This window comes from Adiantum capillus-veneris, chromosome 29 (assembly GCF_014529385.1).
Source record: "Adiantum capillus-veneris isolate H3 chromosome 29, ASM1452938v2, whole genome shotgun sequence".
Lineage (NCBI taxonomy): Eukaryota > Viridiplantae > Streptophyta > Polypodiopsida > Polypodiales > Pteridaceae > Adiantum > Adiantum capillus-veneris.
Window position 1 is genome coordinate 91,054,820 of NC_140959.1, and position 25,646 is coordinate 91,080,465.

At 45.3% G+C, this 25,646-nt stretch overlaps 2 protein-coding genes across 2 annotated transcripts in view; one reads left to right on the top strand and one right to left on the bottom strand.

Annotated features, from left to right (window-relative positions):
- Nucleotides 1–25,646, bottom strand: part of CRK (ARP2/3 complex 16 kDa subunit (p16-Arc)) — a 71,511-nt gene that overhangs the window by 39,865 nt on the left and 6,000 nt on the right. The gene's annotated exons all lie outside the window — the stretch shown is intronic.
- LOC147419572 (uncharacterized) lies at nucleotides 1,505–22,734 on the top strand. The gene is made up of 4 exons (XM_086505258.1): nucleotides 1,505–1,584; nucleotides 1,840–2,925; nucleotides 22,198–22,312; nucleotides 22,393–22,734. The coding sequence occupies exons 1-4, from the start codon at nucleotides 1,505–1,507 to the stop codon at nucleotides 22,732–22,734; spliced, it is 1,623 nt and encodes a 540-aa protein (XP_086361384.1).

A 25,646-nucleotide genomic window follows, 5' to 3' on the forward strand; every position in this document is an offset into this window, starting at 1 on the left:
AACATTCATTCGGATCTTAGACCATAATTTATCGGCAATGTAGCTAGCAATCGCATCTAGATCCAATCGGGACCTCATCGATGTCCGATTGACTAACCCCTATTGCAACCATGTCTATTCGAGATCAATCAGACCAAAATGTTGCAGTCATTTCGTCCATCAATTCCTGCACTTAAAAGAAGTCAAGAACAAATCAGTATCATAATTAGGAATTCCATTTCATAAAGTCATCCAGCAGAATACTGTAAGCTCTCAGTATCCCTGAAGCTCAAAGAGACATCAGTGTTGGGTTAAAAGCTTAAATAACCCCTTTTTGTATATTTTTATACTTTGTATAAGTTCATATTGAACCTGGACACATTTTTTAAAGGTCACTTATAATAAAAGTGGGAAAACCCAAAACTCACTTATTGAGTTTTTCCCAAAAACGTGAGCCCTCTCTCTTCTGCTAGCGCTTCCTCTCTTGCTGGCCTTCGCCTCCCCTCTCTGCACACACTGCACTTCCTCGCGTGCTCTTTCACTTGCACACACCGCCGCGCGCTCATCAACTGGTATCAGAGCCCGATTGGGGTTTGCCCCCAAACCTGCAAACGCTGAATTTCAGCCAAGAAGGTCAACTTTCACGCAAGATTTTGCAATTTCGTCGCCAAAGGACTCGTCCCCGGACACTAGAGAGCTCCCGGCAACCAAAATTGATCTAAAATAGGCTGAAATTAGGTCAAAAACAGGAAATTACAGGTTGTGACAACAAAATACAGGTTTTGCAAATGATGTATTAAGGTGTGGGAATACTTTTGCTAAGTCCCCGCTACCCGAAAACCCTGAAATTGCCGAAAAACAAGCCCTAAAACACGAGTTTTAAGCAAATTTCAGATTTACGCAAGTTTTTGCAAGTGTTTTTATGGTGCGATTACATTGGGGAAAGTGCAAATTGATGCAATCTACGCACATTTGACAAATTTTGTCGATGTATGACCATTTGTGGCTCAATTTTATGCAATTTTGATGCTACAAATTGGGGCTTTTGTGCTTACATGCTTCTAAAGGCTGTGTATTAGCCTTATGTATGTCCTCTGAGGCTAAAAACAACTAAATTTGTTGTTTTTGAGCACAAAGTCGCTCGCTGAAATTTCCTGTGCATAAATTTCAGAAATTGAATTTTGTGCCCAAATCGTCCTATTTTGCCCCAAACTGCTCCTGTGACCATTTGGAGCTATAGTACACATCTCTGTGAGACTATACTCCGATTTTTACGCATTTTGCCCAAAAATTCAACGTATTATCCCTCTTATTTCGTGCAACTATGGCCTCATCTTCTTCGGATGTGAAGAACCTCTTCGAGATTAGGAGGTTCGATGGAACAGGTTTTGATCTTTGGAAAGATAGGATTCAGAGAATCCTATTCCTTAAGGATTGCGAAGGGGCACTTGAACAAGTGAAGCCACAGAATATGACAGATGAAGCATGGGTTAGCATGAACAGGAAAGCCGTTACATACATTAAAATGGCCATGACAGATGAGACCGTCATTAATATGAAAGGTCTCACGATTGCTTTTGATATGTGGGAGAAGTTAAAGGGAATGTATGAAAATACAACGCCTGTCAACCAGGTGCACTTGATGCGAAAACTTGTTGGCATGCAACTAGATGAGTCCAAGAGCGCGGTAGAACACTTGTCATTGTTCGCAGGTACTTTGTCGCAGTTACAGGATTCTGGCTTGCCCCCTTTTGATGATAAGCTGAAAGCTATCTTCTTGCTTATAATCTTACCTGAGTCATGGGAAACTTTGGTGGTTTCGTTGTCCAATAACCCCAATTTGACCTTTGATGGTATTAGGGGTTCTATCTTGAATGAAGAAATCAGGAGGAAAGCAAGTGGAGAGGGAGGCAGCTCTGCCAACATGGTTAGAGGCAGGACAGAAAAGAAGAATGCTTATGCACAAAGGAGTAAGAGTAAGAGTAAAGAAAGGGGAAATGCAAGCAAAGGCAAGGGTGATGTGACTTGCTATCAATGCGGCAAGAAAGGTCACAAGAAACCCGATTGCAGGTACTATAAAGCTGAGTTAGAAAGGAAAAAGAACGGCGGAGACAAAAAGAAAGAGAAGAAGGAAGTCAAGGCAGATGCACATGATAGCTCAAAGGACAAAGAGAAGACCAATGTGGCTTCTAGTGTCGTGATTGAGGAGCTGTCAGATGTAGAGGACATCTTGTGTGCCACTTTGTCAGATGATGATGCTTATGACTTTGATGCCTCTCTAAATGTTCATTCACAGGACATGCAGATCACCAAGAATGATCTTATTGATGCTTTGTTGACTGTCAATGATGCATTGTCCCAGACTTGGATTGTTGATTCAAGTGCTTCATTTCATGTGACTCCTATCAAGGAGTGTTTCTCTACTTTTGATGCGGGCAAGCGTGGCCATGTATACCTTGGAAACAATCATGCATGTTCCATTGAGGATATTGGCACTGTGCATCTCTCCATAGATGGCACAAATGAGCTTGTCTTGCATGATGTTCAATATGTGCCGGGAATCAAGAAGAGTCTGCTTTCAGTTGGTCAGATGGATATACATGGTTACAGCATCTTGTTTGAGAGAGGGTCATGGAAAATGACTAAAGGCTCAAGGCTGATTGTAAAGGGCACAAAGAAAGGGACACTTTACTGCATGCATGGAAAGGCCTTGTTGGGCAAGTTTATTGCATTGGCTGAAATTAACTCTCACATGGAGTTGTGGCACAAGAGGCTTGGCCATATGAGCCAAAAGGGCCTTTCTAAGCTTTGTACTTTGAACAAGCTTGATGCTAAAGGCACAAAGCTTGATTTTTGTAATGAATGTCAATATGGCAAGCAAGTAAAGCGTTCTTATTACTCTGGTGTCTCTCGTAAATCTTGTGTGCTTGATCTGTACATTCTGATGTATGTAGCATGCCTACTAAGTCTATGGGTGGTGCATGTTATTTTGTCTCCTTTGTTGATGATCATTCTAGGAAAATTTGGGTTTATTTGCTTAAGTCTAAGGCCTTTGCTGTGTTTAAGAGATTTCATGCATTTGTGACCACCCAAACTGGTAGAAAGCTAAAATGCTTGCGTACAGACAATGGGGGGGAGTACACAAGTACTGAATTTAACAAGTTTTGTGAAAATTTGGGCATTAAGAGGGAGCTTATTGTGCCATACCGCCCCTCTTCTAATGGTGTGGCTGAAAGATTCAATAGGACACTTTGTGAGAGGGTGAGATGCATGCTGTCCACAGCTAATCTCTCTCATGGATTTTGGGGAGAAGCTTTGAAAACTGCAATGCATATATGCAATCGATCCCCTCACATGTCTTTGAAAGGTGACATCCCTAAAGAGGTTTGGTCTAACAAGCCTGCTTCATATGATCACTTACGCATTTTTGGTTACGAAGCTTTTGTGCATGTTAGACCTGAGTTGAGGAGTAAACTAGATGTGAAGTCCATTAAAGGCCTTTTCATGGGATATGGTGAAGAAGGCGAAGTGGGTTACAGGATTTGGTTACCTCAGCTCAAAAGGGTTGTACGCAGCCGGAATGTTGTTTTTAATGAGGCAAGGCTACTTCAAAACAATTGTGCCTCAAAGCATGACCATAAAAGGGTGAAATTTCAGCATGACCAGCCACCTGTTAGGCCTATTTCTGACCCTCATGATGCACCACAAATGGCTGAAAATGTAGGTGATCCAGTGGTGTTTGAGCCAGATGATGTTGGACAGCAAATTGAGACTCCTGAAGGGCATTTGCAGCCAAGAAACAATGTTGAAAATGGTGCTGAAAATGATGTACCTGGTTGTTGATGATTTTGTAGTGCCACCTGATGTAAACCCATTGCTGGATAATGTGGATCATTGGGTGAGGCGGTCTACTCGTCAAAGACGGCCTGTGAGTCGATATGACCCCTCTTTGCATTACATTATGTTGATAGATGAGGGAGAGCCTCTTACGTATAAAGAGGAAAAGACATGTGAGCACAGCGACAAGTGGGAGCTTGCTATGCAGGAAGAGATTAAAGCTTTGCATGCTAATCATACTTGGGATTTGGTTGAATTGCCCAAAGGAAGGAAGGCCATTCCTAACAAATGGGTGTATAAAATCAAAACTGTTGATGCAAAACCCAAGTATAAGGCAAGGCTTGTGGCAAAGGGATATGTTCAAACCAAGGGCATAGACTTTCAGGAAGTGTTCTCTCCTGTTGTGAAGATGACCACTTTGCGTGTATTGTTTGCCATTGTGGATGCTCTTGATTTGGAAATGGACCAAATGGATGTACATACCGCTTTCTTGCATGGTGATGTGGAAGAAGAGCTTTACATGAAGCAACCCGAGGGTTTTGTCATCCATGGCAAGGAACATTTGGTATGTATGCTCAATAGAAGCTTGTATGGGCTGAAACAATCATGTAGACAGTGGTACAAGAAGTTTGATTGCTTCATGCTTAAACATGGTTACAAAAGAAGCCATGCAGACCATTGTTTGTATACCAAACGTGATGAGGATGGCAGCCCGATCATTCTTGTGCTCTATGTAGACGATATGTTGATAGCTGCAAAGAAAAGAAGCACTGTAGATGCTCTTAAAGGGCAGCTGAAATCTGCGTTTTCAATGAAAGACCTTGGGGCAACTGAACATACTTGGAGTGCGTGTTACACGGCAAAGAGACAAGCGCCTATTGTATTTGTCGCAAGAAAAGTACATTGAAAAGGTGCTGGACAGATTTATCATGGCTGAAGCAAAGCCTCTTGGTGTGCCATTACAGCCATATGTTAAAATCTCCAAGGATGATTGTCCCAAGTCAAAGGAAGAAGCCAATGACATGCAAAGTGTGCCTTATGCTTCAGCTTGTGGTTCACTTATGTATGCTATGGTTGCTACTAGGCCTGACATAGCCCATGCAGTGGGAGTTGTGAGCCGGTTTGTGGCTAATCCAAGCAGGTTGCATTGGGATGCAGTGAAGTCCATTATGAGGTACTTGAAAGGGACTAAAAACAAATGCCTCTGCTATGGTAAAGGACCAATGGAGTTGAAGGGATTTTGTGACTCTAACATGGCTGGTGATGTGGATACACAGAAATCCACAAGTGGCTATGTATTTACTCTTGTGGGAGGTGCTGTTTCATGGTGTTCTAGATTGCAAAAGATTGTTGCATTGTCTACTACAGAGGCTGAATATATTTCAGCCACTGAGGCTTCCAAAGAAGCTATTTGGTTAGCACGCCTATGCAGTGAGTTTGGCTTGCCTGCCAAGGCACCTATGCTTGGTTGTGATAGCCAGAGTGCTATATGTCTGGCAAAGAACGCCATGTTTCATGCACGCATAAAGCATATTGATGTGCGGTATCACTTCATACGAGAAGTGTTTGAGGATGGCATTATTACATTGGTTAAGGTCCATACATCACAAAATCCAGCCAATGCTCTCACTAAGTGTTTACCCAAAGCACAACATCATCTATGCATAGAGATGGTGGGAGTCACGTAGCTTAAAGGCGTCATTTATGCCTTTAAGTGGGAGGTTGTTGGGTTAAAGGCTTAAATAACCCATTTTTGTACATTTTTATACTTTGTCCAGACACATTTTTTAAAGGTCACTTATAATAAATGTGGGAAAACCCAAAACTCACTTATTGAGTTTTCCCCAAAAATGTGAGCCCTCTCTCTTCTGCTAGCGCTTCCTCTCCTCCTTGCCTTCGCCTCCCCTCTCTGCACACACACTGCACTTCTTCGCGTGCTCTTTCACTTGCACACACCGCCGCCCGCTCATCAATCAGTGACTCTAGTATCAAAATCGAGGCATCCGTTGACAAAGGAGCGGAGTAACTCCCCTCTTGTGCATCCCACTGCACTAGATCTCCGGCCAAGCTGAATTCTGGGTTCCATTTGGAGTAGACTATACTAAACCAAAAGCTTCGAGGTAAAGTTTCACAATATGAGGAGTATCTACTAGGTCCTCCTCCTCCATCCACTTCGCATCCAATGCAGGATAGTTCTTGAACTTAACCAAGAACCGCCTTCGGACTTTATCTTTATTCTTTCTTTCTGTGCCAATTTCTGTTCTAGAATGAGTATCTGCTCGTTTTCGTCCATTTCGGGTTGTTCATCATCAGGCACATCGCCTTCAGAAGGCTTCAAGAGACTCACATGAAAAACATTGTGAATCCTCCAAGTATTCTGGTAGCTTCAATCCCAAGGTTGTAAGGTACGTAGTATTCGGTACGTGTTCGGTACGTACTGTACGTTGTACCGTATGGATTGGGCCATAAGGTACGTAAAATTCGTAGTATATTTTTTAAAAGCTAAAAATACAAAGAATTTCAAATTTATATACAACCTATCTAGTTTAAAAACACTGCACAATACTTAAACATAGCCACAACTTTCAAAAAACACTTAAAATCACCCCACAAGTTAAGTAACCGCTAGATAACTTTGCAACACAATTAACGCACACTTCCAAGTTGAATACAAAACTTACAATCTTTCGCGAGGTCGGGACTCTAGAGTGCTTCCTTGCAGACTCCAAACACAAAGAGAGGGAGGGAGGGAGGAAGAAAGAACCTTATCGGTGGCGGCAAATCCTTCCTTGGTCTCTATGCAGACACTGTGCAGAGACTCTGTTCTACTCTCTGATTCTCTGTTGTGATAATAACCAGTATAGGATAGGTGGACTTATTAAAGGCCTCGCCCACCTAATCCGACCACGGGGAATAGGCACCGTTGGCGATTTTTTTTTTCCCAAAGGTTTATTTTTTCAGAGTTTTTTCTTTTCTTTTCTTTTTTTTGTGGGTACGTACGGTGCGTACGGATACCGTACGGACGTACCATACGGTACAGAACCATACCGTACGTACGTACGGAAACAACCTTGTTCAATCCTAAGGAGATATCGTTTATCTTTTCGGAAAATCTGCAAAGGTCCACACTATCTCATGCTAAGCTTTCAAAGAAGCCGCTTCTTTCCCTTTCTGGTTTCTTTCTCGAGAGTGCCTTCCCATAATGTAAGAGCACCCAATCATTCTCCTTCAATTTCAAATGAGCACCCAATCATTCTCCTTCAATTTCAAATCACAACAATGGCGATCTGCTGCCTTTTTCTGTCTTTCCCGAAATTTTTGCAAAGCCTTCCGGACCAAGTCCCTCGTGAACTGGTCGGCTTCAAAGAAAAATCTTATCTTTCGTGCTAAGGAAGGGTAAAACCTTCGTAGCAATTTCAAGAATCTCAAATGGCACCTTCCCCATCAAAGAGTTTAAACGTGTTTCTGTAGGCATATTCCACCAAAGGTAAAATCCTTTCCCAAGTAGTCGTCTGATCAAACACAGAAGACTTTAACAAATCCAGTACCACTGAATTAGCAATCTCTGATTGCCCGTCAGTCTGCAAGTGGAACGAGAACTGCAACCACGTGCCTATGTTCTCCCAAATAGCCGTCCGAAACAAACTCGTGAACCTGAGGTGCCTGTCGGAGACAATCGTCTCAGGCATGCCATGTAATCTGAAGACCTGGGCAATAAAGAATCGTGCCCACACTGTGTTCTCAAGCGATCAAATCCATTGCAATACATTCCTAGGGCGGGTGGGTATGGGTAAAAAAGCTGTAACAATCCCTGTGCTTTATGCTTGTCAAAACTTGACCTTCTTGCATACCAAGCAACTGTGCACAAACCCTTCCACATCCTTCTTGAGTCTCGACCAAAAGAAGTATCTCTCTACCCCTTTCAAGGTGGTAGCAATGCCAAAGTGACCCGTAAAAGGCGGACGGTGGCATTCAATCATAACCTTTTCCCTCAACGGCTGTGGAACGCACAACATGGTTTTCTTCATCAAGTAGCTATCCCGAATGGAATAGTCAGCTACCATCTCCCCTTTCTGTATTCAACGGAATACATCTGCAAAATCTGTATCTGTGGCGTATTGACCAACCAATACCTCGAAGTTTCTATGATGTATCGCGGAAATAGCCAGAACCAACAGCTTTCGGGACAAAGTATTTGCCACCAATTTCTTATGTCCATGCACATGGACAATCCGGAAGTAAACCGTGACAAGATGTTTGCCCACCGCATCTGCTTTTTCCGATAATTGCTTCCGTGACAAGAAGTAGCGTAAACTCCCATCATCTGTAAAAATCGTAAAATCGACTCCAAGTAGGTAATGTCGCCACTGAATAAGAGCATAGATAGTCGCCAAAAGCTCTCTCTCACATATCTGTACTGTCAATTCCGGCCTTGAAAACAATCGGCTCTCATAGGCAATGACATTGGCCTTCTTGCATTAAGACCGCATCTAGACTACGACCACAAGTATCACAATATACTTCAAACGACTTCTGCAAATCTGGCAAAGTCAAAAATTGACCCTGTAGTCAAATTCTTTTTCAATTCTTGAAAGGCGGGCACTTTTGTGGGTCCCCACGAGAAAGGGATTCCTTTCTGTGTCAAGATATGCAAGGGGAAGCAACCTCTGCAAACTTTCGAAAGAACCGCCTGTAGTACGAACACAGTCCCAAGAAGCTTCTAACTTCATGGACATTCTTCAAATCGGGCCAATCACGGATAGTCTCTATCTTGGCCGGATGCATTTGCACTCCCGCTGCTGAGACAATGTGTCCCAAACAGTGTATCTCTGGTAGGAAAAATTCACTTTTCTTTGCATTAATCACTAACTTGTGATCTCGTAATGCCTGAAAGACCTGAAGCAAATGATCTATGTGTTCTGCCTCATTCTTGGAGAAAACAATGATATTGTCAAAGAAAGTGCCAACAAATAGCCTATACTCTCGAAAAATCCTGTCCATCATCCGGTTAAATGTCGCAGGAGCATTGGTTAAGCCAGAAGGCATCACCAAAAACAAATAACCCAAAAGTAGTCCGAAAAGCCCGGTGCGATTCTAATCTGATGATATCCACTCTTCATATCAATCCTGCTAAAGCACGAGGATCCCTGTAATCTGTCGAGTATATCATTGATCCTAGGAATCGGAAATCTGTTCTTAATGCTGATTTTGTTGAGAGCTCTATAATCGATGCACATTCTCCGAGATTCGTCTTACTTCAAAACCAACAACACTCGAGAGCAATACGGTGAAGTACTAGGCTGGACAAGACCCTTTTCCAAGAGGTCTTTCATAATCTCTTCATTCTGTGCTCGGCTCACATGGTAAGGTGGCCTGTTCGGTGGTGTGCTTCCAGGTATCATATCAATGGTATGATCTTCAAGACGAGCGGGCGGTAACTCGCCTGACAAGCCCTCTGAAAAGCAATCGGCACGAGTATGGAGAAAATCTTGGCGTTCTTTTGTTCAGGTCAAAACATATTTGACCTTCATCCATCGTTCAATTCTCTCCTAAAAAACGTAAGTAAAGAAACTGAAATTCATCGAGTACAATCTTTGAGCCCTTCATTTGTCAAAGTCGCATTCTCGGCCCGGTAGTCAACCACGGCGTTGTTCTTGTGGTGCCAAGGGATTTCGAATAGAACATCACTCCGCGTGCCCTAAAACACCCCTGTCATTGCAAATGAAGTTTTCCAATGCTCGGTGTAATGGCAACATCCCGTCCGGGTGCCACTCGAACTACCTCCACCTCTGGTCTCAGCCTGTCGGGCGTAATTCCAAATCGAGCCGCCAATTCCAATTCAAAAGAAGTTGGCCTTGGCTCCTTCAAAAGAGCTTCCTGATCTTTCACTTTGCCCCAGAAGCAACAAAGTTTGTACTTTCATTCATTTGATTCGGTTCAAGCCCCACGCAACATGGTACCATTTCTGCTTTTATCTTCCTTTTCTGCCACGTCTCTCAGCTGCTTTAGAACTTTCTGACCTTTCTTCATCCTGTTCATTCGGTGCCTTGCTAGGGCACTTCGCGGAGATATGTCCATGTTCCCCGCATCCAAAGCACTTCCCCTCCCTGACGAAGCAAGCCCGCTTCTGAGGAGTAAGCTTTGGTCGTGCATCTTTCTTTTCTGAGTTGCTCTTTCTCTTTCTACTTTCATTCGTCGAAGTCTATTCAGCTCTTTGTGTCATGACCTCATCGGTGGGGTAGGTCAAACTGCCAAACTGAATGGCAAAACCCCGTTTCGCAAAAACGCTCAATCTGTTCTCTGAACGAGATCTTCTTGAATGAAGAGGCGGGTAGAAAAGAGCTCCAAAGTCTCTCGCAATAAGCGTCCACTGTATCTTTCTTGGTCATCCAAAGATGGTTCCAAGCAGTTCGTATATCACGTTCATACTCTCGAATCAGCCAAGAAGAAATAAAAAGTCTCTTGAATTTCAGCCATTAACTGGCGCAGTCTTGTTTAAAAGAAGCGTGGACCACCAAGTTCGAGCATTCCCTTTAAAGTAAGCGGCAGCTCTCCGAATCTTAGAGTGCTCGAAGTAGCGTCCTCCCGCGAAAGCGATGTCAAACTGTTGTACAAAAGACAAAGCCTTCGAAGCATCTCTATATCCCGAAAACGTGTCAAATTTAATTGACTGTCCACCTTCCTTAAATTCTCGGACTTTCTTGCTTTTGTCTTCGAGAAAGTCATACTGGTTGGCTTTGTAAAAATTCTTCTTTTTTGCATAAAAGTTGCTCTCATCAGAGTCTGAACTGTCTGTAGACAAGTCCTCCGTAGAACTGTCTCTCACTGGGCGAGATTTAGACTTCTTTGCCTTTTTCTTGTTCTTTCTGAAGCGTTGTTTCTTGCTTCGCTTTTTGCCTTTTCTGTCTTCTTCGCTCGAATCCGAAGAGCTAGAAGAACTGTCAAAAGAAGAAGAAGAAGAAGAACCGGGTACTCCTTCAAATCGAACACGCTTCTTCTGTTTCTTTGCCTTATCAAATGTCGACTGACGACCCAAATAACCCGAAAAGTCAGTGCCTTTCTTCTGCTTTTTGCCGTGCTTTTTAACTTTGTTCTGCACGTCAAAAAGCTGAGCAATCCGTGCATCAACCACCTCTTCTAATTCCTTCTCTGAATATTTCTTGTGAGCAGAAGGTTTCTTGAGAGCGGGTTTCGGGGATGGTGTTGTGGTTTTCTGCCACTGCTCGTGCACTTCATGAAAAGAAGTCTCGCTCGTATATTTTGCCAATTTTGGGTACTTCGCAAAACTGAGCATCATCTTTGTTGCATCGCCGATCAATTGACGACGCTTCATCTCTCGTTGCTCCGCCTGAGTAGGCCGAGGCGGGCCATACTCTCTGTCGGAATCTTCGTTGTGATCCCTGCGCATCTCCGGATGCAGAGGGAGTCGACTGATCCTTGCGTGAAGCCATAGGTGCCGCGGAAAAAAATTGGGATTGAATTTCCCGTAGAAGAGAAATCGGCCGTGCTCTGATACCACTGTAACAGACTTGGACACTCCAAGTCAAGAATCAACCGCGATAACACCAAATAACCACTTCAAAATAGTTCACAGTTCACAATAGATTCGGCGAAGTTCCGTGCCTAGAGATATGGGCCCCAAAGAATGGCGCCCCTTTCAGTATTTCTTTTTGTATTAATCAAAGTTCAAAGTACAAGAGTGCGAGCAGGCACTCACACAGACTCTGCGTCCAGATGCTCTGAGTTGTGAGTGGCCTACCCACTTATTTAAAGAGTACAAGGGATGCCAAAAGCAGAGCCCCAAAAAGCTTCAAAAGCTGAAAATCAAAAGCTTTTAAAATAAAGCAAAAGCCTTCTGCTTTTCACCATCTCTCTCTTTTTCTCTCTTGAGAGGGAATAAAGCAAACAAAAGCTCTCTCTCTCTCTTTTTCTTCAATTGCGTAGCATAAAAAGCATCGCCCAAAAGCTGCCAAAAACTGCTGCAAAAAGCAACTTGCCGCTGCTACTACCACGTCAGCATTCTCTGCAATCTTTTTAGGGTTAGGGTTTCTGGCAGAATTAGGGTTTCGGGCAGCTAGGTCATCACTTTGTGACAAGTGCTTTCCTCTTTGAAGAGGCTTGATGTAAAAGGCAGAAACTTAGATTTTTGCAATGATTGTCTTTATGGAAAGCAAAAGAAATCTTCTTATTACTCTGGTGTCTCTTGCAAAGCTAATCCTCTTGATCTTATTCACTTCGATGTATGCACTATGCATGTTAAGTCTTTTGGTGGTGCATTGTATTTTGTTACATTCATTGATGATTGTACCAGTAAAGGATGGGTACATTTGTTGAAAAGTAAGAGTGAGATTTTTAATGCTTTTAAGAAGTTTCATGCTTTGTCATTACTCAAAAGAGTGCTAAGCTTAAACGTCTCAGGTCGGACAATGGAGGAGAATATGTATCTGTTGAATTTCAGCATTTTTGTGATGATAATGGGATAAAGGGAGTTGACAGTCCCTTATAATCCGTCTTCTATTGGTGTGGCTGAGAGGTACAACCGTACTTTATATAAAGAGTGCGTTGCATGTTGTCTACCGCTAATCTTTCCCAAGAGTTTTGGGAGGAGGCATTGACAACAGCAATTCATATTTGCAATTGCTCTCCGAATAGTACGCTGAAAAATGACATTCCACAGGAGGTTTGGTTTGGCAAACCTGCCTCTTATGATCATTTCAGAGTATTTGGCTGCAAAGCTTTTGTTCATGTACGTAATGACTTGAGAACAAAGCTTGATATGAAGTCCATTAAGGGAGTATTCTTAGGTTATGGGGAAGAAGGTGAAATGGGTTGTAGAGTGTGGTTACCACAATTTAGAAAGGTAATTCGCAGCCGAGATGTAGTCTTCAATGAGGCAAAATTGCTTAAGAATGCTACAAAATCTGATGCTGACAAGAAAACAGTTAGATTTCAGTCTTCCATGCCACCCATTGATGTTGAAAAAGAGCCTCATGATGCATTACCGCAAGCTGAAATTGATAATCAGCCGGTTAACCTTGAGCCAGAAGAGGTAGGACATGATATTGATGCGCCTAATGAGGATGGACAGCCACCTGAATTGGCTGAAGATGATTTTCAGCAGCATGATAGAGCTGAAAATGAGTTGCCTTATAATGTAGAACTGTTGCTTGAGAATGTAGATCATTGGGTACGCAGGTCAACTCGTTTGAGAAGGCAACCGTAGAGATTTAATCCCTCTTTACATCATGTAATGTTGATTAATGAGGGTGAACTTCTTACTTATAAAGAGGCTAAGTCATGTAAGTCAAGCAGTAAGTGGGAGCTTGCAATGCAAGAGGAAATGAAATCCTTGTATGCAAATGATACTTGGGATCTTGTGCCATTCCCTAAAGGGAGAAAGGCTCTTCCTAACAAATGGGTGCACAAGATTAAGATTGTGGATGAAAAATCCAAGTAGAAGGCAAGATTGGTTGCAAAAGGATATGCACAGAAAGAAGGAATTGATTTTGAAGAAATCTTTTCCCCTGTTGTAAAGCTTACACCTTTACGTGTCCTTTTTGCTCTCATTGCGGTGCTTGATTTGGAATTGAATCAAATGGATGTAAAGACAGCGTTTTTGCATGGTGACATTGAAGAGGACATATACATGAAACAACCTGAAGGTTTTGTAGTTCCTACACGTGTGGAAGTTATTAGTCGATACATGTCGAATCCTGGCAAAGCGCACTAGGAAGCTGTCAAATGCATTCTGAGATATTTGGAAGGTAACAAAAGTGACTTAAAGTTGCAGGGATATTGTGATGCAGACATGGCAGGTGACATGGATACCAGGAAATCTACCAGTGGATATGTATTTTCTATTGCTGGTGGTGCAGTCTCTTGGTGTTCTAGGTTGCAGAAAATTGTGGCATTGAGTACTACTGAGGCTGAATACATTTCAGCCACAGAGGCTTCAAAGGAGGCCATTTGGTTGGGCAGACTTGCAAAAGAACTTGGCATGCCTGCTCATACCCCTGTGTTGGGTTGTGATAGCCAGAGTGCTGTCTACTTAGCCAAAAATGCCATGTTTCATGCGCGTACCAAACACATAGATGTGCGGTACCACTTCATATGTCAGCTATTGGAGGATGGTCTAGTCACCTTGACTAAGATCCATACACAGGATAACCCTGCACATGTTCTCACCAAGAGTCTTGCTAAGGCTCAACGCATTGCATACAACTAGTGGGAATTGGTTAGCTTAAAGGTGTCATTTATGCCTTTAAGTGGGAGGTTGTTGGGTTAAAGGCCCTAAATGACCCCCATGTTATACTTTAATGTACATTTTATACTTTGTCCAGGTTCACATTGAACCTGGACCAACAATTTTTAAAGGTCACTTAAAAAATAAGTGGAAACCCCACAAAGCCCAATCGTTTCCCAAAAATCGCACAAGCTCTCTCTCTATCTCTGTCTTCGAATGCTAGCGCTCCTTCTCTGTGCACTCTTGCCTCCTGCTTCTTGCCCCAATCCTGCACTACATCGCGACGACGCGCACCTACCGGTACCCTCTACTTCGCGCTTTCACCCCCAACTATCCTCCTTCCCCTAACACCTCCCGCTTGTCTCAACCTAAGCCTCTTCACCCCAAACGCTTGGCCAAAACTTCAAAAAACTTGCAATGGAGGAGGTTGAACTAGAGATGGAGCACCCTACTACTTGGGTCCACTTGCTCTTCTCTCAACCCAATCTTTTCTCTCACATTTGGACCCCTCCTCCTTGTACCTTCCCTCTCCTCCCCACCCCTCCCACTCGGGTTAAAAACGTTGTAATACTGGCTTCCTCTCACAAATCCTCACCTTTTAAAATTTTGGTTTTAAGCAATCGTTCTATCTCCTCTCTTGAGCACAAAGTGACCAACCGCTCTTCACACAATCTCTCTAATCGTTCCCTCTCCTCCTCCGAACAAAAACTCCGAAGTCTTGGACTCAACTATAATCCTCCCTCTCCTCCACCCTCACCGGCTTCAATCCTTGAAGCTTACTCTTAACCTAAAAAGAACTCTTCATCTTAAAATGTTTTTTAAGAATGCTTCCCCTTCTTCTACCCTCTCTTTATCTATCCCTAATCCCTCTTGGAATCCTCCCTCTCCTTCCTCTACCCTTAACCTTGCCTTCAAGCATATCTTCACCCTCCTTAAACCCCTTCTCTCTTTCATTCCTCCCTTCCACTCAAAACCCTTCTTGATCGAAGCCCTATCTTCCTTAAGAAATGACCATAGCATTGTTATCAAACCGGCCGATAAAAATCTAGGACCGGTTATCCTCTCCAAGGTTTGGTATAAAAAGGAAGCCCTTCGCCACCTCATGGACCCTCTTACCTACTCCAAAATATCTTCCCCTCCCCTAACTTTTGTTTCTTCCCTCCTCGCCTCCATTGTTCTGAATTACCCCCTTCTTCCTAACAATGAACGAGTCTTTATCCTCTCCTCCTCTTTAGATAACCCCAAACCTCACCCTTTTTTTCTCTTACCTAAAATCCATAAACCCTCCCTTGTTGGTCGCCCCATTTGCTCTTATAAAGATTACATTTTGGAGAATGCTTCTAAATGGCTCCACGCATAACTCTATCCCGTTCTCTTATCCAAAACCCAACACCTCAAAGATTCCCACTCTCTTATCTTAGACCTAACCTCCACCCCCTTTCCTCCCCATATTATCCTTTTTACTTTTAATGTAGAATCTCTCTATCCTAGCATCCTCATCCTAGGACTCTTAGCTCTCAAGAATTCCCTCCAAGACATCTTTCCCTCTCCTAAGGTTCACTTCATTTTATCCTTAGCCTCTCTTATCCTCAACCATCACTATCTCTCTTTTAATGGAGAGTGTTGACACCAAATCAAGGGCACGGCAATGGGATCCAATTTTGCAATTGTCTATGCTTGCCTTTTTCTTTGCTCTTTAGAATAAGGCATGAAGCTACTCACCTCCCCTTCTCTTCTATATTTTAAGAGATTTATAGATGATGTTTTTGGCATTTGGGATGGCCCTTCTTCGAGTTTGAGTAAGCTTCTTCAAAGCTATGGACACCCTCTCCAGGAGCATATCAAGATCTCTTCTTTCATCTCCTCTCAAGGGGCATTTATTTTGGATATCCATTTCTTCAAAGGAGCCTCGTTTGCCACCTATGGTATACTTGACTCGCATTGTCACCAAAGGAGCCTCAATTCCTACAACTAAATCCCTTACATGGAATAGGTATGTTCATGATTTTGTGTTGGAAGTGGTTTCAAGAATTTTCAGCCATGGAGATTCTTTAGGAAGAAAGAAGCATGATTCTCGACGAAGTTGAAGCATTGAAGGTGTAACAAACTGCTGACGTGTCAAAGCCTAAAGAATGGAGTCAACGTACAGATGTGGCCGAGGGGCCTGAACCCTAATGTTTGCCAGAAACCCTAACTGCTGAAACCCTAATGTTGGAAACCCTAACCTTGAAACCTGCAAACCCTAATTCTGAAAACCCTAACCCTAAAACCTGCAAACCCTAATTTCTGCCAAAAACCCTAACCCTAAGGCAACAGACAAATTCCGAAAATTGCGCTGGCTGATGACGTGGCAGGCTATACGGATTTCCGTAAATTGCACTGGCAGCTTTTTGGCTTTGCTTAGAAGCTTTTGAGTTTCAAAGGCTTTTTTACTATAACTGCTTTTCAGGCCAAGGGCCTTTAAATATGAGGCTAGGGCTCATTCTCTGGCATGCTTCCTGGAGAAGGTGCAGAGTCTGGAGTACCGGCTTGTACTGTGTTGATGCAATATAAAGAAATACCGAAAGGGGCGCCAAGGTTTGGGGCCAATACTCTCTGGGGTGGAATTCCACCACTCCGTGTTGCGTGTCGTCTCACTTTCCATTTCAGTTCAGTTGTTATTTGAAGTGCTTAAAGTTGTTCAGTCTGTTCTTTTCTATTGGCACGTGGTGCTCGCCTTGTGACAGTGGTATCAGAGCATCAGTCGTGTGCTTTTCTAAAAGCATACAGGTCCCACAAAAGAGCAGACAGAGCTTTATTCGAGGATATCTTCACCCTCCAACCCGAACCTATTAGAAAGAGCTTTATTCGAGGATATCTTCGCCCTCCAACCCGGACCTATTAGACAAAGCTTTATTCGAGGATATCTTCGCCCTCCAACCCGGACCTATTAGACAGAGCTTTATTTGAGGAGTTTTAAAGGCTTTTTACTATAACTGCTTTTCAGGCCAAGGGCCTTTAAATATGAGGCTAGGGCTCATTCTCTGGCATGCTTCCTGGAGAAGGTGCAGAGTCTGGAGTACCGGCTTGTACTGTGTTGATGCAATATAAAGAAATACCGAAAGGGGCGCCAAGGTTTGGGGCCAATACTCTCTGGGGTGGAATTCCGCCACTCCGTGTCGCATGTCGTCTCACTTTCCATTTCAGTTCAGTTGTTATTTGAAGTGCTTAAAGTTGTTCAGTCTGTTCTTTTCTATTGACACGTGGTGCCCGCCTTGTGACAGAAGGAGCCTCAGAAGACTGTCGCTTTCAGCGCAGCCCAAAGAAGCAAGCGTTGCAGACCTTTATGAAGTTCAAGTACCGCATGACCCACACATCAGAGTGGGCCGGCGAAGAGTCCCTTCCAGGATTCCGGATGCTATTGGCGATCTCCCTCGATGCCATACAGTTCGGTACCCGTACCTCACTTTGAAAAGGAGGGGATGTCACGTGACACATCCAACCCTATGTGTCCGTGGACAAGCTACAGCAGGACAAGGGTTCCGTCAGTCCAGTCAGTCTAGATTAGCAAGTGTTCTGGCACTTTTGTGAGTCTGTTCGCAGACCATACATGCCCAGGCACTTAGTGTAGATGCATATCCTCTAGTTGCACACAGCATGATCATAAGCATTCCCATCAGAATCCTTCAAGGAAATTTTCCAATGTATTTTACCTATTTTCCCTATTTTTGACATTTTTCACTTATTATTTTAAGTGACTTTTGTTGGGAACTGAGTAGGGCAAATTGGGTAAGATAATATATAAGCAACCCAAGGCTAGCACTATTTGGCAGAAGAGGAAGGAGAACACAAGCCACAGGCAGCAGGTTCCCCCCCTCTCTCTCAAGCAGGACATCCTCCCTTTGGTGGCGATTTCCTCTCAAGCAAGACCTCCCAAGCCTTGGTGTTTTCAGCAGTGCTCATCGCCATAGACACCCCAGTGCTTGGCGTTTTTCATCAAGAACTTCATCGCCATACAACCTCAGCCCTGGCGTTTTCAGAAACCCCACATCGCCCCCCTACTTGGTTTAGCATCATCTGTCATGGGTATGGTATGTTGATAATTTCTGGATCAACACCCTTGAGATCCTTATAAGATCAAGCAAAGATATCTCGGTATTCTTTCAGTAAGCTTACCAAAAGCTCTTCCGACAGGTCATTTGCAATGTACGCAGGTCTAGGCTCTTCTCCGGTTCAACCAGATCTATCTTTTTTGCGTTTTCAGGTCCCTTGTAGGACTCACCCTGTTTTCGTAGTTCCCTGACAGGTTGTTCGACTATGATTTTTCGATCTAGCATTTTCAGCATCGCCTAGCATCAGCATTTTCAACGGTTTGACAGCCCTACCCAACGATTTTCAGCCAACAGAAATCAGCCCAAATCAGCGTTTTTGGTTCCAGCAGATTTCAACCATTAGCGTTTTTTGGACAGCAAGAAAGTCACATCAGATTTCAGCCCATTAGCGTTTTGGGACAGCAGGGAATTTGCATCAGTTTTCAGCCTTAGCGTCGACCTCGACATAGCTTACACTTGCATCAGTTTTCAGTCATCCACTTGTACGAGTTTGTGCAATCAATAGTAGACCACTCTCGCCAACGAGAGTGGGGCCTTCGGAGGAGGGTTTTACAACGTCTTGGTGTCGTATTCTCTTCTCTCTCTATCTCTCAGTCTCATGCACTTTCACGCACAGTGTCCATTGCACTCTCTCATTAAGAACAGAAGGCTCTCCCTTCCATAAGAACAAAAGGAACCTTGAGCACAGTTCGGAGCACTCATCTTGAGCAAAGTTCAAACATTCATTCTGCTGCACCTTCATAGAGAGAGAAGAGATTACCACACCAGAGACGTTGTAAACCCTCCTCCAAGGGCCCCACTCTTGATGGCGAGAGTGGTCTACTATCGATTGCACAATCTGATACAATGGCTGATGCAATGGGTCTAGATGCTTGCTATGTCGAGGTCGACCGTGTGGCTGACGAGGACGAGCCTATGGCTGAAAATTGAATGCTTCGACGCTGACTATGGCTGAATTCTGCTGCTTCAAAAACGTTGTTGTACTGCTGTCCAAAAACACTAAGGGTGGCTGATTTCTGCTGCAAAAACGCTGCCTGTAGTAGCATGAAAAACGTTGAATGGACTGGCTGAAAAACGCTGCACAGGCTGACTGAAAACGCTGTACAGGCTGGCTGAAAACGCTGGACAGCATGCACCAGAAAGCGCTATACTGCTGAGTCCTTCAAGCGATGATGGCTGAGGTTTCCAAGGCTGAAAACGCTGAAGGGGCTGAGGTTCCCAAGGCTGAAAACGCTGAAGGGGCTGAGGTGATGAAAAACGCCATGCTGATGGGGGTCTATTCTTGCTGAGAGGGAGAGGGAGACGCCTACTGCAAGGGGGCCTTGCCTGTGCACTTTCCTCTTCTTCTGCCAGATAGTGCTAGCCTTAGGTTGCTTATATATTATCTTAGCAAAATTGCCCTACCTAGTTCCCAACAAAAGTTCACTTAATAAATAAGTGAAAAATGTCAAAAATAGGGAAAATAGGTTTAATGCACTGGAAAATTCCCCTGAGGGATTCTGATGGGAATGCTGATGATCATGCTGTGTGCAACCGGAGGATATGCATCTAATCTAAGTATCTGGACATGCACGGTCTGCGAACAGACTCACAAGAGTGCCAAATCACTTTCCTATTCTAGACTGACTTGACTGACTGAACCCTGGTCATGATGTAGCTTGTCCACGGACACAGGGTTGGATGTGTCACGTGACATTATGCCACCGCAGTACCTTGATCGGTTGAAAGAGGATTGGAGAGGCCTCAAGCAAAATAGCACTCCGGTTATGTCTTTTCTAACCATATTTTGCACATAGGTGTTCAATTGCATAAGTTGGATGAGGATTGCAAGGAGACTTTCCTTTTTGGTTTGGACGAGTACATCAAATACGACATGAAAGTGTTACGACTATAATGACGCCGTCAGAATCGCTCTCGAGCAAGAAGTGAAGCACAACAAAGGGAGAACAAGTCTCGGGGTGTCCACTAGGAAATATGTAAGATAGCACGTGCGAACAAAATAAGGGATTTATAATTAGATACATTTACAGAAAAATGTACTTACATAAAGGGTTTTTTAATTGAGAAAGTGAAAATTTTCATACATAAGGGCTAGTTTTTTCACAAAAATGCAATCTGCTCTCTACTCTCTCTACTGGCTCGTTCTCCATTTTATTCAATTCACGCCCAGATTCCTCAAGATCCCACTTCTTAACACTCAGGAGATTGCTCCTCGTCGTATCCTTATAAAAAGGGAAAGCACAATTTTGACTCGAACTTGTCACCTTCAAAGAAAGGACCCTACGATAGTCTCCCGTAACCAACCGAGCAGCCACGTCGATCTGCTCCAGGAGGGAAACCCACGCAATAAAGAAAAGCTGCAAGCAGGGGCGGCCCAAGTCTCTGTGCACATCAACTCCTGCTACTGTATCCACAGCTCTCAGTCCCTGCGCGTCCCATGCTCGTCTCCTGTGCTGGTCTCTCCGTCGCCTTGCCCGCACCGCCCACCTGTTTGATTGCCGCATTGCCCAATTCCTCGCATCATATTCTTTCTATTTTTTGATTTAATAAGATTGGGTACCCCATACGGGGTACATATAATATTTAAAAATATACAGGTAAGGGATTATTTAAATAACTCTTGTTCGCACGTGCTATATGCAATTTTTACATAGTGGACTCCCCAGGGAACAAGTCAAGTACCTCTCAGAACCAAAAGAATCAACCGAATGATAAGAACAACAATAATTCTTCGTCTTCTCAATCTTCCGCTACATCTAGAGCACTAGAATTCTTCACCTAGTGATAATAAAGGAAAGGCTAACACTCAGGAAATCCCTAAGTTGAAAACTAATGAAAAATCCCTAAGTCATGAAGAAAGAACCGAGTATGTAAAGGAGATGTTTTCAGTGTCACAGTAAAGGTCACATGAAAAGAGATTGTCCTAAGAAAGCATCCAGAGAACCTACAGAATCCACATCCTCTGTAAGTGTCATAAATGAGAAAACCAATGTGCCCCAAGTTTCTAATGATCATTTAGATGAGTCTCTCATGAAGTGTTATGGTTATGTGAATGGTCAGTGCATTGTGATCGTGTTAGATCCTGGCACTATGCATGATGTGATTAGTGATTCTCTTGTGAAGAGCGTACGTTTAGAAGCTATTCCAATGGATCCCATTGTGGTCTTTAGATTTGCTCCTAGCATGCACTCCTCACACATGAATGTCCTAAGGTAGCAATCTCAGTTCAAAACAAAAGTTTTCCTCTTAAGTTTGTTGTTTCTCTTCTGTCTGGATGTGATGTGATATTTCGCATGAAGTGGTTTCGTGAGTTTAATCCACAAGTTGGTTGGAAAGAAAACTCTCACTGACTGCTCGCTGCTGTTGCTCTCTCTCACGCACGCCATCGCAGCCTTCCTCCCTGCTCCCCTCGCGCTGCCTTGACCCTTCCATCCCACCCCATCCCCCCCCCGGCTGCCCGCCAAGCTTGCGCGCTGCCCATGTGCTGCCCGTCCACCCCACACACACACCCTCCTCGTGCTATCTTCCCAGCAACATCAACTCGCCTTGCTGCTTCACCTCGCTCTCATCGACGCCCTTGACTCCCTTTTGCTCGCCTTTGTAACAACAGACACAGATGGAAGATTCTACTCCGCCACAGAGGGACTCCATTGAAGCCCCCTCGCCCGACCCCGCAGAACCCACCATTCAACTTGCCCTTTCGTCGATAGAGCAAGCGAGCTTAGAGGCAAAGGTGGCACGCCTTCAGGCCACCACTGTTATCTGAAAGATTCTCAGCACCAGACCCAGCAGAGGGGAGGTGTGTGATCTCCTCCAAGCCCGCCTTCTCACAGAGATGGGCAAGATCCTTGATGTTCAGCTTCTCGGACGTGGCTACTACCAGATAGAGTTTGAGACTCCCGAGATGGCGTCCAAGGTCATTGTGATGAGCCCCCTGGCCATCCGAGCAGTTCGAGCTCATTTTCGACAGTGGCGCCACGGTTTTGACTCAGCTACCAATGTTCTTATCGAGGAGGCAGACCTTCCTATTTTGGTCTGCTTCCCCAGCTTGAGGAGAGAGTACCTTCCGTCCCTGTCCAGAATTGGCTCAGAGATTGGGATCGTCCTGGAAACACCTCGCACGGCAGCCTCTATAGATGCCAAGGCAGTTGGCATTCCCACAGTACGTGTTCTAGTTCGGGACACCCACCCCCCTTGAAGGTCATTCTACTACCTCGGGTAGGTGGTGGTTGGTTCCATTAGAGCGTGGAGTATTCGGACCTTCTTTCCGAATCAGTGTTTCATTTGTCGACAGATGGGCCAGCTTTCAAAGGCCTGTCCATGGAGAAGGCCCTGACCTTACCTCAGACTCAGCCCCAGCCTCCTAGGGCTGGCCAGCAGCAGCAAACAGAGTCACAGGATACTCAAGCAGACTCACCCTCCGAGCCTGAGGCTCAGGCAGAGAAGGGTTGGCAGCAAGTTCGTGGTCGGCATCGACAGGGGCCACCATGTCAGCCTTGCCCTCCGGATGGTTGCCAGGCTCCAGGCCAACAGCAGTGGGTTCCAACTTCCCACAGGGAACTGTTTCCACCCTCTTCGGCATGACGAGGTCCCAGCTCCACCCTCCACCTCAGCCTCACCTTCGACAGCCCCTCCTCCCCTCGCATTCTCCTTTGTCCCTCTCCCCCCCCCCCCCCCCCCCCGCCTCCTTCCTCCTCCTCACCTCCCCCCTCTCCTTCAGCCACTCCCCGCCCCCCAACTCCTCCATCCCCCACTACCCCCCTTGCTTCCTCATCTTCTCCCGCTCCTACCCCACAGCCGACCCATGGGGTAGGCCCTTCCTCGGCTGCTAGGAGATCTCTTGGCAACGCTTTTGCCACAAGTCACTTGGCGACAAAGGGACAACCTTTCTTGCGAACCCCCTTCTCGTGCAGACGTCTCCCTTTGCAGCAGTTTCTCGTGGACTGACGAGCTTTGACATTCGTCGGCAGGTGGGACTTCTTCGCCTACGACTCCACACGGTTTCTCGGTGACCCTTCACCAGACTTTGAGGAAACTTGCTTCAGAGTTCATGTATTGTTCCTTGCAACTAGAGGGTTCAGTTTTCAGCCTTGACGCTGTCGTCTCCTCGAGACCATCGTCGTCGTCATCGCAGTCCTTATCTTGACGACGACACCTTCGTCATCGTCATCGCAGATCCCTATCTTGACGACGACACCTTCGTCATCGTCATAGCAGATCCCTATCTTGACGACGACACCTTTGTCGCCATCGTCGCAGATCCCGTACTTGACGACGACACCATCGTCACCATTGTCATAGTCTCCATCGTCGTCATCGACATCATCGTCGACACACTCGTCATCAAGTACCACAGCATCGGTACCCATTAGCATCAGTATCTCAGCATTTAGTCATTGTATCAGCATTGTGTAAGAATAAAGAAAATACTTGCTCCGGCAACAGAGCAAGGGGGCCCTTGAGGGTTGGGACCCGACATCCCTGTGTCGTCTCTTTTCTCTCTCTTGTCTCTCTCTTTCTTTCAGTTCAGTTCAGTTCTTTCCAGTGAAGTAAAGTGTCCTTTTTGTTTGTGTGCGGAGTACTAGATCCGAGCAAATCCTTATTCTCTTCCGCTACACCTAATATATTTCTTCTCGATTTTGAGAAGGCCTACGACAAAGTTGACTGGGACTTCTTCGAGGGCACTCTACGCAAGATAGGTTTCTCAGATGCTTGGATCAGAGGTGTGTCAACTCTCTACAGATGTGCACACATTCAGGTGCTTTTGGCAAGAGGCAGAGGAGACCGTTTCATGCTCACACACTCGGTCAGACAGGGGTGTCCTCTAGCCCCCTTCCTCTTTCTGTTCTACGCTGAGACGATGAGCAGATTCTTGGTTTCACAGCAGGTTGGTCTGCGTGGCTTAGCGCTCTCTATTCGGGGCGATGAGCTACTGGATGTTGAGTTTGCAGACGACTCAGCTCTGTACTTGGAGGGCCACGAGGCCAACTTGCACAGATGTGAGCAGGCTCTAGCGACGTTTTGTTGTGCATCAAGCACACTGATCAATTGGAGGAAGACAGTGGCTTTTTGGGTTGGCAGTGCTCCTACGCCTGATTGGTTGCCAGGTGAGGGTTTTAGATGGATTCCCCCAGGGACTGTAGTTCGCTACTTGGGTTGTCAGGTTGGCCTAGACTTGTCTCCTGAGCAGCAGATTGCTCCCCTCCTCCTCTCCATCAAGAGGAAGTTGTTACATTGGAGTCAGGCACGACTCTTTTTGGAAGGCAGAGTTGTAGTGGCCAACCACGTGTTGTTGGCTACTATGTGGTACATTACATCTTGCTCGATCTTTCCGAGCTCCTGCATCAGCCAGGTAGAGGCTGATCAGGAACTTTGTTTGGTCGGGGCGCGACACTCAGATAGCCCGGGCCAAAGTAGCCTAAAAGGTCATCACTCTACATTGTTCTCAGAGGGGATTGGGGATCATAAACCCAGCACAGCAGAGCAGAGCCCTTCTTGGGAAGTTTGTTGTCAAAGGACTGCGTCCAGGGGAGGAGCCCTTGAAGGAGATTTTGCTTCAGAGGCTTAGAACTCGAGTGCCTCAGGCAGAAGGCCCCTGGAGACCTTCCATCACATGGATCTTAACAGAGATGCGCAGAGCATAGTTACCCGGAACGGGAACAGGGAACGAGAACAGGAGGGTCCGGAATGGGATGGGAACGGGGAGGAGGAGGGGGGGCCGAAACGGGAACGGGGCCGGAACGGTCGACTAAAGTAAGGCTTGAATTACCTCCATTCAGCTTAGTCCCAAATAAATTCCTTAACAACCCCAAAACTGCCCCCAAATCTACCCCCTGACCTGCCCTCAAAAGGCACCAAATATGTTCCCCAAACAGCCACAAACCTGCCCCCAAAAGCCCACTTTTTTGCCCCCAAATGCCTACTTTTGCCCGTTCCGCCCCGCGTTTTGTCGTTCCGCCTCATGTTTCGCCTCGTTCCCCCCATTCTGGAACACCGTTCCAGTTACACCCCGTTCCGGAACGGCGTTCCGTTCCCAACTCCGTTTTGGGAACGAGACTCATCTGAAACGCCGTTTTGGAACATTTGGGCTGTGTTCCCCCCGTTCCCTGTTACACTGGCGCAGAGTCGGTCTGAGCAGGAGATTGGAGGATCATTTTGCTATGAGCCTACTTCGCTCTTGGGAGCAGCTACGGAGAGGCCTGAAGCAGCACCAACCCACTTGCACGGAGGAGCGCTTGAAACAGCCCCTTGTTTGGAACCTCATGGTCAGCACTCAAAGAGGCCACTTGGTTGGTAGTAGGCCTCATGTTTCTTGGGGTCCCATGGCGGAGGGTCCAGCACGCGCTCTACGTGACCGGCTTCAGTTCTCAGGTTTGTCTGAGGAGTTACAGAGCATCTAGCTGCAGGGCATGAGAGGGGCGCAGAGCATGTGTCAGGACATCACAGAGGCAGTACCAACTAAGTGGCTCACACCTCTAGAGACAGCAGGCTGCAGC